General features: G+C 30.5%; 2 protein-coding genes across 3 annotated transcripts; one reads left to right on the top strand and one right to left on the bottom strand.

The window, feature by feature from the left end:
* Positions 1–688: 688 nt before the first annotated feature.
* LOC110660594 (heavy metal-associated isoprenylated plant protein 4) lies at positions 689–4,353 on the top strand. The gene is made up of 4 exons (XM_021818942.2): positions 689–903; positions 1,032–1,216; positions 2,871–2,958; positions 3,757–4,353. Exons 1-4 carry the CDS (start codon positions 786–788, stop codon positions 4,188–4,190), a joined length of 825 nt encoding a protein of 274 aa, XP_021674634.1. The 5' UTR covers positions 689–785; the 3' UTR covers positions 4,191–4,353.
* Positions 4,354–6,084: 1,731 nt separating this feature from the next.
* LOC131168741 (xylose isomerase-like) lies at positions 6,085–15,775 on the bottom strand. 2 transcript variants are annotated; one of them, XM_058131992.1, is made up of 21 exons: positions 15,623–15,775; positions 14,616–14,699; positions 14,347–14,454; positions 12,201–12,275; positions 12,001–12,130; positions 11,818–11,909; positions 11,588–11,638; positions 10,957–11,033; positions 10,805–10,859; positions 10,600–10,701; positions 10,386–10,437; positions 10,091–10,136; positions 9,919–9,974; positions 7,866–7,917; positions 7,676–7,755; positions 7,517–7,587; positions 7,375–7,415; positions 7,127–7,226; positions 6,952–7,023; positions 6,789–6,866; positions 6,085–6,287 (listed from the first exon to the last, which is right to left on the bottom strand). In XM_058131992.1, the coding sequence occupies exons 2-21, from the start codon at positions 14,682–14,684 to the stop codon at positions 6,252–6,254; spliced, it is 1,443 nt and encodes a 480-aa protein (XP_057987975.1). In that variant the 5' UTR covers positions 14,685–14,699; positions 15,623–15,775; the 3' UTR covers positions 6,085–6,251. The 2 variants fall into 2 exon arrangements, with proteins under 2 accessions (XP_057987975.1, XP_057987974.1); XM_058131991.1 differs by lacking the exon at positions 15,623–15,775 and adding an exon at positions 15,198–15,622.
* Between the last annotated feature and the right edge of the window lie 738 nt (positions 15,776–16,513).

Raw genomic sequence — 16,513 nt, 5'->3', positions numbered from 1 at the left:
ATATATATATATATATATATATATATATATATATATATATATATATATGAGAATAAAAAGCTTATCACTATTAAATTAGTTCAACCGGTTGTGATTTAAAGACTATGTATGATGTTTTTAGTTCAATTCTCCTTATCAACACTCAAAAAATTTTGGTGACTACTCTAATCACACCAGGTCACTTTTTAATCTAGTAGATTACAAACTCAAAATAATTTAGAGTGTAGTTCAATGATCCAACCAGACCAGTCTTATATGGATTAAATAACAGTATTTTTATAATTAATTACATTGATTTTTTCTTTTTTTGAAATTAATTACATTGAATTTCTTAATTGCTTTGTTGTGCGCATTTGAAAATAATGGCCGTTCCTAAATATGAGTTCTTTCATTTATTTGCATGTGTTTTTTGCTTGATTTTGGTAGTGAAAGGGTGCGTGTGGAGGTGGGCTTGATAAGAGAGGTACAATGTAGGAATTGATAATGGATTGCAACAAACGTAGAGCAGAAATAATGGGAAGGAAATGCGAAGAAGTTGAGGGTGGGTGAGACTTCAAAGGAAGATATGATAGGCTTGTACCTGCAATTGTCAACTTTCAGGTGAACTACTCTCAGCAAAATCCCACCAAGAAATTGCCTTAAAACATTACAAATTCCAGCTTCACTCTTAAGATTCTAGAGTAATTAGCTTAATTTCTGCAGCTAGTTTAGATTTGCATATAGATCTTTCAGGAATATATAGGTGTTTCAATTGTTGGGTGGCTTCTCCAAGATTTGTTTCTAATATGGCATCAAAAAAAGATGAGAAGAAAGCGGATGAGGTGATAACTGCCGTCTACAAAGTGAACTTGCATTGCCAGAAATGTGCACAAGATATCAGGAAGCCTCTTATGAGAATCCAAGGTTCTCCTGCTTTTTCTTTTCTTTTATTTTCTTTCTCCTGACTTCTATGTTGATTACCTTTGAACATTTTTTGAATATTCATAAAGCTAATAGAGCATTAGAACTGCTTTAATTTTCTTTCTCACCAGGGGTTCATAACGTGGACTATGATATTGAGAAGGCTGAAATTAAGGTTAAGGGCACGATTGATGTGCTAAAAATTCATAAACAAATAGAGAAATTGAGCACAAAAAAGGTTGAGTTGATTTCACCACAAATTAAGATTAAGGAAGCAGCTGCAACAGAGAAGAAAGTAGTCAAGGAAACCAAAGAAGTAGGTCTTCACTCAATCACAAATGCATTTTCATGAAATTTTTTACAATACTATAACCACTTACCCACTTGCCTGTTCTATATACATTCCCATTTTATTTTATCTCATATCAGAAGTATATATATATATATATATATATATATATATATATATTGAAACTCAAATAAAATTAACTAATGAACATTAGTTTTAGTGGTATTAAAATCATCTCTAAGACTGTGTAAGATATCTAATTGTTATATATATATATATATATATATATATAACAATTAGATATCTTACATATATATATATATGTTTGTGTGTGTCAAAGAACATACATATACATGCACGAGTGTGCTCTCTCTCATATACACACATATATATATATATATAATTTTATACTGCTAAATTATAAAAAAAAAATTATGTAAATTATCAATTTTAATCAAAACATTTTTATTTTTATCAATTATTTTCAATGTTAACAATAAATTTAATTAAAAATAATTGAAATGATTAATTAACAATTTATTATTAATTTTAGCTATTTTTTTAATTTTAATAACTTATTCAATAAATTTAATATTTTTATTATTGATATAAATATATATATAATAAATAAATAATATATCTAACATTATTAACTTAATTTTTAATTTTTCCTATTTTTCTTTTTATTTATACTTTAATTCACATTTTTTTCATTATTTTATTTTGAATTTAAGAAAAAATTATTAAAATAAATATTTAAATATAAAATATAAACTAATAATATAACTAAAGAAATGTAATTATAACTTTTGAAACAGAATTTAATTAAAAAAATACTATTAAAATTAATATAAAATAAAAAAATTTATTAATATAATAATATAAGTAAATATATGAATTACTTTTCTCAATTAAATAATTTAATTAAATTAATTATTAAAATTAAAATTAATATAAAAGTTTAAAATTAAATTAATAAAATTAAAAAATTTTAGTTAAATTTAAAAAATTTATAAAGATTTTGAATTTTTTTTAATTATTTAGCCTTAATTTTATAAAATTCCGTGTCATTCTCCACTCCCTTTACCGTTTCCTTATCAGGGAGAAAATCTTCCATTCCGTCCTTACTTCTCACTCCCACAGGAATTTCCCATTCCCAGCCTTTTTTTTTTAAACTGTAATTTTTTTAATTTTAACTTTAATTTTATTAAAATACATGTAAATATATTAACATATTACTATTTTGAATTATAGATAAACATAAATTACACAAACATATAATGAAAATAATTAATCAATTATATATATTTATATACATTTGTATTACATAATTAATTTCAAGTTCCCATGAATTGGTATTGAGATTGAGTGACAAATTTTAGTGTAATTGTTAAATCCAATTTAAAATCGCAAAATTTTAAATAACTCATAACTTAATTTTATTTGTACAAAATTCAAAATATCTAAATTGAAATGGTTATATAATTGCATTTATTTATTTCGTATTATTAACAAGTAAATCATATGATTCTTTACTTTTTTTTTCCTCAAAATTTTTGACATACAAGTGCCACACTATAAATGAATATTTTTTTTTTTTGTCTATAATAAGGTGAATGCATTCGTACTATATATAAAAATATATTGTAATAACTGAGTTATTTTTCTATGTTATTTGAAGGCAATTATACGCACAACAACAGTAAAGGTTAACATGCATTGTGACAAATGCGAGGATGACCTGCGAAGGAGGTTATTGAAGCACCAAGGTAACAAACTGACGATGGATGGATATTTTACCAGAAAAACTTGTCTAAATTTCATTTCTTATGAATTTAAAATATAAAGGTAATTGGATATAAAATATTAAATATTTGCATACTTTATAATTTTATTTGAATATTTTAATTTTAAATTAAATATTTTAATTTGATATAAAATACTAAATATTTGCATAATTTATAGTTTTATTTGAACATTTTAATTTTAAATTAAATATTTCAATTTTTCATATAGAGTGTAATTATAACCAAAATTTAAAATTTATTTACAGAAATTATAGTTTTGCCGGTAACTAAATGTCTTAAACTTATAGTTATATTAATTAAATGCCCTAAAAGATTTTGCATTTTGGTAATTTTTAAGCTAATTGATTGTTTTAAAAAAAATATGACCATATCAATAAAAAAAATAATGCTCTTTATTTTAAAACATATATAAATAAATTTATATGAATTTGGATAATAAAATTTAAAATTTAGGACATCTGGTTACAAAATTTAAGTTTTTTTAAATTAATTTTGAACTTTGATTATAATTGCACCAAATGTGAAGGTCTAGGATACTTAATTCAAAATTAAAATGTTTATATAAATTACAAAATTATGCAAATATTTTGATGTTTTATATCTAATTTCTTAAAATATAAATAAATATATGAGTTTTATCATGTATATTGTATCATGAATTATTAGATCGAATTTAGGTAAAAAAATTTTAATATTTGAAAAGCAAAATAATTAAGGGGAAAAATCTACGGAATCTAATCGATTAATGATACGATACAGGCATTTACAATGTCAAAACTGACATGAAAGCTCAAACCTTAACGGTTCATGGAACCATAGAGCCCGATAAACTACTAGGTTACATACGAAAGAAGGTGCACAAAAATGCTGAGATCTTGACCTCCAAACCAGAGAAAAAAGAAGAAAAGATTGAGGAACAAAAAACAGTAAAGGAAGAAAAGGCAAAAGTAGAGGAACAAAAAACAGTAAAGGAAGAAAAGGCAAAAGTAGAGGAACACAAAACAGTAAAGGAAGAAAAGGCAAAAGTTGAAGTTAAAGGTAAAGCAATTGGGTCGATTGATGTTGTAGAATTCAAGGAAGAGAAGAAGGTGGAGGCAAAAACTACAGAGGGCAATGTACCTTATTTTATTCACTATGTTTATGCTCCTCAGTTGTTTAGTGATGAAAATCCCAATGCATGTTTCATAATGTAGAAGATAAATCTTTTGTAAATTTATTTAAATTATTAATTTTCCATGCGGTCAGAGAAATTGTTGCATGAAACTGATGTATATATATTAGTAGATTTATTAAAATCATTATTATAGTGAAATGCAAGACTCACCCTAATAAAAAAAAAGGTAATTTATTATTTGATATCAAAGTTTTAATTAATATTATGATTTGACACTTTATTTTATAAATTGAACAATTTAATCCATTATTTAAACTTTCATCAAAATTAAAGGTGTTTTCATTTAATATTATCATTAGTTTAAGTAAAAACATAAATATATCATTTACTCAATTAAGAGAAATTTATTATTTAGTTATTCAATTTTAACTTGATTCATGTATTTTAAAAATTGAACAATTTAGTTTCTATATTTGATAATTGCTTAAATTATTAAATTTTTTTCTTTTCTTATTAATTTTGTTCTTATTAAATTTTTTTTGAATTCTTTTTATAAAATAGAAAGAATTAATTTATTTAAGGAAAACATAAATAAAGGACAAATCGTTTAATTTTTAAAATATAATGATCAAATCATAATATCGATCTTTTTCAAACTCCATGTGTCAAATAGTAAATTTCTTTTAATTGAATAAATGATATATTTATCTTTTCACTTAAATGTTAATATTAGTAAAAAGAAACTCTAATTTTAACAAAAATATAAGTGAGAGACTAAATCATTTAATTATCAAAATACAATGACCAAATTATAATGTTTGTAAAAATTCAAGAACTAAATAATAAATTTCCCATAAAAAATGCAGTTTTTTTTTTTATTCATTTGCATAGCCACGGTGGTCAATAACTTATAAAGCTCAGGCATATAATTTTCTAAATCATTCATGAAATTTAATTTTGGGCACAATATATGAATTTGGCATCTCATATGAACATGATCTGTTCTGAACTTGCAAGACGCATCATCGATCAGGATTGATCCTATCAGTTTGCAATGGAATACTTCAATTATTTTTTTTTTTATCAACCTAAAATGAAAAATTAAGTTAACGAAGGGTGGTGTCACCACCGTTGAAATTTGAAATATGAAATCTGAAATATGGGGTTGTAAATTTTCAAATGAAAAAGAGATAAAAAGGTAATGGAGATAAATTCTCTAGTCACCCATTATCATTTGAATGAAAATAAGTCTCCTTACACGAGAGGATATACAACTAAGTATATACTGTTCCTATCAAATACATTCACAAATTACTAAATTAATCTTTAAGTTTTCTTCTATTTTCTAAATAATTCATATTATAAAATAATTGGTTTCTTCAAAAACTCAAGATAATTATGAAAAACTACAAAATTATTTTGAAAAACTAAAATTTATTTATCTTATCCATATTCCATGTCAAATCTCAGTTCTCTAATTGTGCAAGATAGAGTAAAATCAAGAATTCAAAGAAAATTTAGCTAAAAGCTAGCTAAACTAACCAGAATTTCTAAGATATGGACATAGATGGAATGGCGGACCTAGCTATGAATAGGGAGTAGGCCTGACCACCGGTTTGGTATGAACCGATTCTGGCCACAAAAGATAGTTATTAACTAGAACTGGAACAATAAGCCACGACTCCAGCTAGTTTCAGTTCCTAGTCATTTTCTGTCAAGCTCAATACCAGTTACGATTCTTATTTTTGAAGGTTCTAGTTCTGCTTTGAATGTCCATATGGCAACCTCTAATGGACACATCACATCGGCCAGAGTGATGAGCATTGGACTCATCATATCAGCAAACATCAACTTGCCTTCATATCTTCACCAACTATAGGACATGCAACTCGAAATATAGGTATATTAAAAGATGTAACATTATATGCTCCCTTTTCATAAGAAAGGCACATTCAAACAAAGTGCATAGCGCATTTGGTAAATTAAAATGTTGCTCATGCATTTAGCTCAAAACAAAACATTTACTACATTACATCATATCAGTTATTGGTATGCTCCAGTATGTATTATTTATACCAAAGATGATTGCAAAAGAGGGGGATCTGCGGGGAGTGGATGGAGCCCTACTACTTACAATGATCTACAATGCAGACTGGAAAATCATCTCTGCAAGTTCCTGTAACATCAAACACATATCCCATATTAGATTCTATCCACAATCTAACAATCTAAAACGTTAAGGACCTAAATGTAACTAATTGAACAATTTAATTCTCCAGAATTAGATGAAATGGTTTGCCATAGCCAACGGTAAGATCTCTTACAAGTTACAATATTTCAAAGGAACAAGGGCTGCAAATCAAAATGAAATGGGCAAATGAAAACATCTGAATAAATGATTTTCCACACAATGCAAGTTCATCATGTTCAACACCTAGTTCTAAAAAGAAAACACTGGCTGATTTCTCACTTCTAACTTTATGGACTGAGATGAGAAGTTCATTCCAGTCTTAAAACACTTTTCCTATCTAGTTCTCCAGGTCAATAAAAACAATAAGAGATCATTTCATAGTGTTTGCATTTAATAAGAGGGTAAGGTGGTGATGGATATTTTGAGTTTACTGAAGCAGTTGTTGCTAGTTGCTGCAAGCACAAATCAGGTTAATTATTGAATTACCTGCTTAGCCGATGCAACCTTTGGTTCACCCCATTCAAAGGCCTTCTTCTCAAGCATTTCAAAATCAACCTTACCAGCCTGTTGGAAGATACATTAATTTTCAATTAGCAGGAAAAAGAAACCAAAACTAAGTCAAAAAAGGTATTAAATTGAGGCATGTTACCTCTATTTGTCTGCCAATTTCTGAGTCAAAACTCTCATAGCGCTTGCTAACAAGCTCAGCCAAAGAACCATCCTTCATTTCACAGCGAGAGGACTCAATTAGTATCAAAATCAGGATAAAGGAAAGATCTTCAATAAGAATTCAGGGAAAGGACATCGAAAACTGAAAAGCTTACCTCAATCAACTTAGCTGCATTTCGTAGTCCCCGAGCCAATGTATCCATTCCACCAATATGAGCAATGAACAGGTCCTCCACATCTGTACTCTCTCTTCGCCTAATTATCATCAACTCGAAAGTGATTATTTTTTTGGTAACAACTCAAAAGTAATTATTAAGATCAAATATACAGAATATAGAAGTCCATGATAAAATGTTGCATGCATGTGTGAAAAAGAAGGAAATCCAGAAACTAAGAAACTGACAATTTCGCATCGAAATTGAATCCTCCTGGTGCCAATCCTCCCTGTGTCCAACACAAAATGAAACCATACAATCTCATCCCATCTGAAATGGCAAGGTCTTGAATTTTCACAATCAAATTAAAGTGACATAGCCTTTACTTACATTTTTTATCACACTAAGCATAACCATAGTTGCCTCTGCAATATCCGTCATGAATTGATCTGTATCCCACCCTGCATTCAAATCACAAATGATTTCAGTTCTTTTTCAATAATAAAGGTGTAAATTTTAAAAAGTGGAAAAGGTTTCTAATTCTTTTACCAATCTGAGGGTCACCAGTATTAGCATCAATATTTCCCAGTAAACCATTGATTCTTGCAGTTTCAAGCTCATGATGACAGCTGTGAAATGTATTAAGTATTACAGGTTGGCCAATTTTCACACATCCATATGTCAACTGGCAATAATCTCAAGTACCAAGGAGGCATAAACCAAAATACATCTTATGTACCTGTGACCAGAAAGAGTGGCATGGTTGCACTCAATATTGAGCTTGAATTCTCCTACAAAAGGAAAGAAGGGCAATGAGTTTAACTATCAGCCATCAGATCAGACTCACTAAATAGAAAGCACTGTCAAGTAACAGACTTAAAACTCCTCTAAAATGGAGAACAGTGAAATCCATCTTCGAAGTTGATGATTAAAGATTATAGAGCATCGAGCTAATTTGGAGTGCCAAAGTAAGAGTTTTAAACTGCCCAGGCACCATGCAAAATAGAAAGGTGCTGTTACTTAAAATATCTACAAGCCCAGGGTTATGCTTATATTTTTCCAATGAAGCCTCCCCATGGAGAAATTTTATGAAGCCAGGGGGCTTCTTTTAGGAAAAACCACGTGTGAAGATTTTAATGAGATCCCATGCAACATCATTGAGTTTCCTTTACTTGATCGAACAACTCAAATTTCAGGTATTTCAACGACATCAAATGATCTTTCAAATTGGTCAAGACTCTCCAATTTATGGCCGCTGCTCTATGGTACTAGTTGTTGCTTTATTGAATTTGCTTCATTAATAGGCTCACGATTCAACTTTGATCGTTATGGGCTACTACCAAGATCTAGTCCTACACAATTGGACCTGATTTTAACAGCTGGCACCGTAACCATGAACATGGCTCCTTCTTTTCTGATGAAATTATTTATTATTCATTAATTTCAACTCACAATTTCATTAATAAGAGGAATCCCATAGTATCAATGTATAAAAAATAAAGTGAGCATGAACGAACTCCAATAAAAGAGACATTTTTCCAATATTTAATTTTTAGAAAAGGAAAAAAAGATCACATTGTACATTACACAACCTTCCCAATAACATATGCATATCAAGGCTGATAACCAAAACCATGACTGGAAGCACTAAAAAAGCCTGCATAGGCTATGAGATCAATACTATATCATATGTCAAACTCAAATTGACTAGGTTCTTCACTAACTCCCATGTTCACAGTTGACCTAAGACTTTCGGTTCAATAGGATTTCAGAAACTACAGCTCTCCAGGAAATTTTTCACGAAGGGGATCAATAAAAAAATGGAACTTTAAAATAGTAAGGGGTCCTCCATGAAATTATGCGCATAGATACAATAAATTTTTAGAAAAATAACATAAAATCATAACAGTAAATTGATTATGAAAAACCACTCTCTCATTAAAGTAATAGAAGATGGAGAAGCAAAGCAAAAAAATTAACTAAAGCATGGAGAAGGTACAGTATAAAAAATAATCTAATTTATAATTAAAAGGCACACTTAGAAGTGGTGAGTGATGATATATAAAAAGGACAGTTCCAATAGCCGCCCGAGAAAAATCCAAAGAGCAGTAAAAATGTTGTCAAATAGGAAGGGATAATAGAGGCGCCAAAGACAGGTCTGAAGGCATAGAAAAGGAACAAGCAGCGAAAAGGATCATTGCTTTGCAAGTGTTTTTCTTTTTTTTTTTTTTCCTGAAGTCTGTACCAAACAGCCAGGTTTCCTATGTAAGGGACTCGACCAATTTTAAGCTGTCCCAAATAAAGAATTTAATTAAATTAACTCAAACAAATTCATTCTAATACAGACTATACAGCTATCCAATATTTATTTCTTGGTACATCACAATGGAGAAAAATTCTAATACTTGCATTACAGTAAAAACACACACACACACATGCAAAGCACACATATTATGTTATCACATATTAATGATTAAAACTAGCATCAATAATTTGTCCAATTATGAACATAACATTTAAATATCTAATTAAATTCAAATAATCCCAGGCTCGTGTGAACAAAATTTTGAGAAGTTATCAGTAATTTAACATTATAACTATCAACAGACAATTTTGCAATGATACCAAAATTTCATAGTAAAATTCTAACTAGCAAATGATGCACATTTGCTTATCTGGGCATGCACATGTGTGCATAAGCATGTGTTGACATGTTAAATTTCATACATACAACGGTGTGCTTAAATGTCAATAAAGCCCAAAAAGATTAGGAATGAAGTTCGAATGAGCACCTGTAAGTCCATATTTTCGCAGGAAATTAGCTGCTGTTGCAGCATCCCAGTCATACCTTACAAAAACACAACATATATAAACATAAAGCCAAAGGGTAAAAAAAAAAAATACGACAACAAAACAAGAACTAAGCCTTAATCCCCAAGTAGTTGGGGGAAAAATGAAGCATACTGATGTTTGGTAGGTTCTTGTGGCTTGGGCTCAATTAGCAGAGTTCCTGAAAATCAAAAAGCAAAAAAATAAGTTCGATTTCTAGAAATGTGTAAAGAAAAAAAAAATGTTCAGTAATTGAATGCAAGAACAGTTAACAAGAAAGAAAGAAGAGAATCAGAAAACGAATTACTCATATGTTATACCCCAACTGAAAGAAAAATTGTATCACACCCTATTAAAGATTTGAGTTTTTTTTAAGAAAAATTCACATCACTCAAGTGAGAGGCACAGGCAATGAAATGACATAGTATACCATTGAATCCAATCTTCTTCTTGTAGGCAGCAGCTCCTTCCATAAACCTTGCCTGTGGGAACCGAACTGATCAGTTAAAAACTAGAGATGCTTGACCAACAAAAAAAAAAGAGGAGGGATGCTTCAAAAGTTAATTTTTGGAAAGAAGATAAATTCACATTATGAGATATTTGAAAGCATACACCCAAACATTTGGTAAAGAGGAGAATAATACCAAATGATCAAGTTCCCTTTCCATATCTGTGTTCAAGAGAGACTGATACCCCTCACGTCCACCCCAGAAGACATAATTTTCTCCACCTAAGTAGTGGGTGACCTGTTGAGAAATGTTAATTGCGACACACTTGGCATCTATAAGAAAAGCAGTATTGCAGAGGCCAGATATATTCACACAACTATACAATCTTCAGATTACACACCTCCATTGCTTTCTTAACTTGAGCTGCAGCATAAGCATATACACCTACATCAGAGCTGCAAAGGGAGTAAGGGACCCAATCTCAAGTCAACAAATATGCAATCTAAATACCATCACCAGCTCAGCATTCAACCAATTATCAGTGCACAGTACCTAGTAGCAGCACCATGCATGTAACGAGGATGGAAAAACAACTGAGCTGTGCCCCACAAAGGATGGATCTTGGTTCCCTGCATGGTCGCATGATAGAATTATTTAAAAAGGAACAGGACTTCATACTGAAAAAAGAAGCACAATCAAGCATTTAATATAAAAATTACAAAATAAAAATCATGCTTGGTACACTCATGAGATGAGTAGTGACAAGAAAAATAAGTATGTCATGCACATTGATATCTAAAAGGAATAACCACATAATAGTTAATGACGGTAAAGTCCAACATTGTTGCATGGCATGCCCAACACACAAGTAAAAATGAAACACCATTTTCAGATAACCTACAAGTTAAGGCTTTTCCCAAGCAGTGGATGCGGAGACTTCGATCCAGGATTATATTACAATAATACAATGCATTCAAAAATATATAAGGTATTTCACAATAATAAACCAAGATGCTACATACATAATGAATTAAAAAAGGTACATGTGAAATGTAACCAGAATATCAGGCAATTAACAGGAAAAGTAATAACACCAAGGCCCATAGAAGCAAGACATGGTACATGGAGATTAATAGGCCCAGTCTTGAGTCCACTTCATGACCTATCATTCATGTAAAATTACCTGAAGCTCTTTGGCAAGGGCCACCACTTCATCCAAGTTCGCATTAGTTTCCTGCAACACAAACAAATAGCCCAGATTAACTAGTTTCACTAGGCAGACCTAGGATCAACGAAAATATGGTTTGCCTAGATTTTAAAAGAGTACAAATTTCACTTCCCAAAGTTTCAAATGCATAAGCATGTAAACCATTCTTCCCTACCTCTGAAGTTACTGTAAATTGACTCACTAACCTCAAGAGCTTTTCCCTCAGGGGCTATATCCCTATCATGGAAACACCACTTATCTACTCCAAGCTTGTCCAGGAACTCAAAATTGGCCCTCACTAAATTATGTAACAAAATAAATAAATAAATCAGCATAATTTACATACAAACACCATATAAAGAAGAGAGTTTAATATATATCAATCTCACTTCTTCTTTTGGCCATGGCCAATGAATTGGTACCATCTTCCCAAGGCCAATATTTAGTTGGTGCACCAAATGGGTCACCTCCGGTGCCACGGAATGTATGCCAAAATGCAACACTAAATCTCATCCAGTCCTGTGGCCAAAAATAATTTTAGAAATCATCAAGTAATTGATGCAATAACAAATTAAGAATGAAATACGACCTTCATTTTCTTCCCAAGAATCTCTTCTTCTGCATTATACCATTTGTATGCAAGTGGATTCTTGCTCAAAGGTCCCTACAAATGACAATGCAAACATGTATTTTTTAACTGGCATAGTGATGTGGAACGCAATAAAACACTCTAAAGGGAATGAGAAAGAATTCCCAATTATCTATTAATTCTCAAAAATTTAATTGTCAATTCATCAACAACAAAAATCTACTAAAATACATAGAGGACATAGGTATTTATAGTAGAATTATTAATCCTACCAGTATCAATAACATGTTTCAATCACTTGTATTTTATAGTAAACGATTTCAACTTGTGATCTTTGAATTTCAACCCACATAATCTCACTGAAAACACAATTCAAAGCTCTTACCAGCCTTCAATGTTTGTTTCTGCCAAAAACAGATGTCAATAAAAAATAACGTCAAAATTAGCAGAGACGAGTTCTACAAAAAAATTTTTGAGATGGCAAGGGTTGACATGGCACTTGCGTGTCAAACAATGTTGTTGGGTGATGGTGTGATTGGATACTGACGTGAAGGCGACATAGCACTAAATCAGATGGAACACATAGCATAATAGCAGTATGAACTCAGGTGCAGTTCTTGATTGGTTGAAACTCGACCTGCCTCGTTTGAGTTGGGTGACAAATGGGAGTTCCGACAGTGGAAACAATGTCATTGGCAAAGGTGACACGCGAGTTAGATGGAACACAGCATAATAGCAGTGTGAATCAGCTGCAGTTCTTGATTGATTGAAACTTGACTAGTCTTGTTTGAGTTGGGCGACAAATGGGAGTTCCAACAGTGGAAACGATGTCATTGGCAAAGGTGACACTAGAGTGAGCTCCAAACACCAAATTTTGTTGGGTTTCAATCACGTCGCAATTCATGTTGAAATTTGACCTGATTGAAACTCGAATTCTAGGCAACCTCAGATGGCAAACTTGCATTGAGGGAGTTACCTGGTAGTGGGCCATCGATTTGTTGTTTAGCGCAGCTATCTGGTGACTAAACAATGATGGTTCGTGAAGAGTTGCCATGAGGTGGAAAACTATGGTGAGGCTCTAAGAAATAACCCAGTAGGTGGGGGGGCTGGTTACGAGGATCCAAGAAAGAACCTAGCATGCGAAGGGCTTGGAACAGTGGCAATAGTTTTGGTGTAGGACAGTGACAAGGGTTCACAACAGGAGCAAGAAAGAACAGTAATGAGACACACAGCAAACTGAGGAACAGAATAAAAAACTCAAAAGGGAATGAAAAACAATTCTCAATTTTCTATTAATTCTAAAAAATTTAATTGTCTATTTGTCAATATAATATCTACTAATATATCTAGAGGACACAGTTATTTATAGTATAATCGTTAATCCTACTACCATTAGGATTTGAAATCCTAAACAAGATAATACCAAGCAAATACAAATTTGAAATCTCAAACCAACTCAAACTTCATAAATAAAATAAAATATTACTTCCTAAATAATAATAAAATTCTTAAATAATAGAAATACTAATACTAATTAAATTTCCTAAATAATAAAAAAATAAACTTCTTACTCCATCCCATTTCAAGTTATTTTTTTAAAAAAAAATTTTTGTCCCACTTTATTTGCTTTTTTAGAAAATTAAGGAAACAATAAATTTTTTTCCAACTTTACCTTTATCTATTGTTATCCCCGATGCATTTACAAGGGTACTTTAGTCAATTATTAATATATTTTATAAAAATGAAGTTATCCAATCATTTCCTTAATCCTCGTGCAAAACCTTAAAAAGCACTTGAAATGGGAAGGGGGGAGTATTTTTAAGATGAAGAATTAAATTCCAAAAACTAGATTTCCTTGATTGCATTGTTTATAGAAATGCATATAATGATGAATTATTGCAAAGAAGTAAATTTTAAATGTCAACCTTTCCAAAATAAGATTTCTGGCAGCAAAGGAAAAAAGTTGGCTGGCATGTATAACAAGGATAAAATACACTAAGCCAACATAATCCTTTTAACAAATTTCTAGATGACAAAAAGTGGACAGAAGGGTTTAAGAAACCCATGCTCATAAACCAAATAATGGCACATTAAGGAGCACAAATATTACTTAATGTGAAGCGACAAACATCATTAAAGTCTTTACCTCATACTTAATTTTAGGAATGCCAGGGAAGAATTCCCCTTTCCATTCACCAGAATTATTGCATTCTCCACCTAGATCAGCAGGGCATGTAGGTGGACCATCAGCAATCTAAGTGCAAGACAGTGAAACCAAAAAGATTAAACTAAAGTTGATTAATCAATCAAAATAACTTATAAAGAAGGATAACAATAAGCAAACAAAATGAAAAGATTATTTTTCTTCCCATATGAAACACAATCCCTTAGAAAGAGACACTTTTTGAGCCTTACCACTCCAAAGGTGACTATGTTCAAGCAGAGAAGAAACAACAATATCTTTCCTCCCTTTATTTTGCCCATTTTTTCAAGCTGATTCTGCAGCATACAGGATAACAAGGAAACAAGCAAAGGACCATTGATTGTCAAATGGTAAAAGTATATAAAAATAGTATATATTTATATATATTAGATGAAGAGAAATGAAAAGGATGTATGTAATACTCACATTCACATACTACATACAACAAGTATATATTTATCAACCCATAATCTAAGTAGAAAATTTAATGAGAAATTTAGGATAAAACAACAATGTCCAGCAAGAAAAGGCCGTGATGCTTTGTGCACATACATAGACTTGAACATGATTACATTAACAACTAGTAGCAATCATGTATTGGCTTAACTCATAATAGAGCTCCTAAGCTTCAGGAAAGTAACCTACTGAAACCACCTAAATGAGCCATTAGCCTACAAATTAAACACATATTGAACCTGGTCAAGCTTTGCTGGAAACATACTGCAAATGAGGACAGCCACATCAATATAAAACATTCCCACTAGTAAAAGCCATAAAATTTGACAAAGAATTACCCTCTCTCTTCCAAAGTTCATCCTGAATAAAAGTTGGCGCACAAAACCAAAATGGGCAACAGTGTTACCATCAAGAAAAAATTTTGAGCCCGAGTAAAGCTCATTGTTCCTCCTTAATAGTTTGATCGTTAATATTCTAACGAGCAACTTCGAACTGGAAAAATCCCGTCACCAGAAATTCAAGAAAAAAACTTTTCATAAGTCTAAAACAAAGAAATGTGGAGAAGCACGAACAAGGACAACAAAAACAAGAATAATTCTGACTGAAAAATCATAGAATAAAAAAAAATAGAAATTAAAATATCTAAAAATTAACACGAAAACGAAGAGAAAAGAAGCGATGTATCAACAGCCACGCTCTTAATCCTTTCCCTAATCTCAGCTAAAAAGTCTAACCAAAGAGAGAGAGAGAGACAGAGACTTACAGATGAGAGTATGATTGAAAACAGAGAGAGCTGTTATATGGGGCAAAGCGGCACTCTTCTGACGACGCTCTATATATAGTGAGTAAAAGAAGAAAGAGAACGCCAGTTTTGTGAAATCCATAATTATCCAATATCACAATGGATCTAATTTGATTTTGACTCTATCTAAATCATCTGTTTAAGATTATCAACTGCTATTTCCTCTTTTTACCCTTGTACTTCAGCTCCAATATTAACGAATATTTTTCTTGAATTAAGGGTAAAAATGTCATTCTAGTCATTGTTTGGAAAAGGAGTTATCCAAAGTGATGATAAAATTACATGGTAATGAATTGGATAGTATTTTAATTTTTAATTTGTGAAATTTGATTCCGTTTAATTTTTTTAAAAAATAAATTATAAAACTAAATTAAATTAAATAGTTTATATTTTAATTAATTATTATTAAAGTTTAAGTTAAATTAAAAATTAAATAAATTAATTAAAATTGATTCTAAAATAAGTTTAAAATAAATGCAAAAAATAAACTTTAGATAAAATTTAATTAGGTAAATCAAATCCAACTGATTTTTTTTTCAATTTAGTTCAGTTTTTTCTAAAATTTAATTTGATTCTATTAGTTTTATTTAAAAATTTAATTTATTCAATTTGATCTATTTTATTTTATTAATAATTTAATTTATAAAAAATTGAATTTTTTTAATTTTCGGAATGAAATTGAATCTCCTACATGCTAGCTCACCTTTGCAATATCATGAATAATTCCAAAGCATTGTTTTCTTCGAGGCTTTTTTTTTTTTTTTTGAGAGGTTCGGGGAGAATTTTTTAACAGAACCAGATAAGTGCTACCATCAAATTATTCACTGTTTATTTTGTTAATGAGCTGATAAT

Source organism: Hevea brasiliensis, chromosome 13, assembly GCF_030052815.1.
Source record: "Hevea brasiliensis isolate MT/VB/25A 57/8 chromosome 13, ASM3005281v1, whole genome shotgun sequence".
Lineage (NCBI taxonomy): Eukaryota > Viridiplantae > Streptophyta > Magnoliopsida > Malpighiales > Euphorbiaceae > Hevea > Hevea brasiliensis.
Note: the sequence above shows the minus strand (reverse complement) of the source record. Positions and strands in the feature narration are given on the sequence as shown.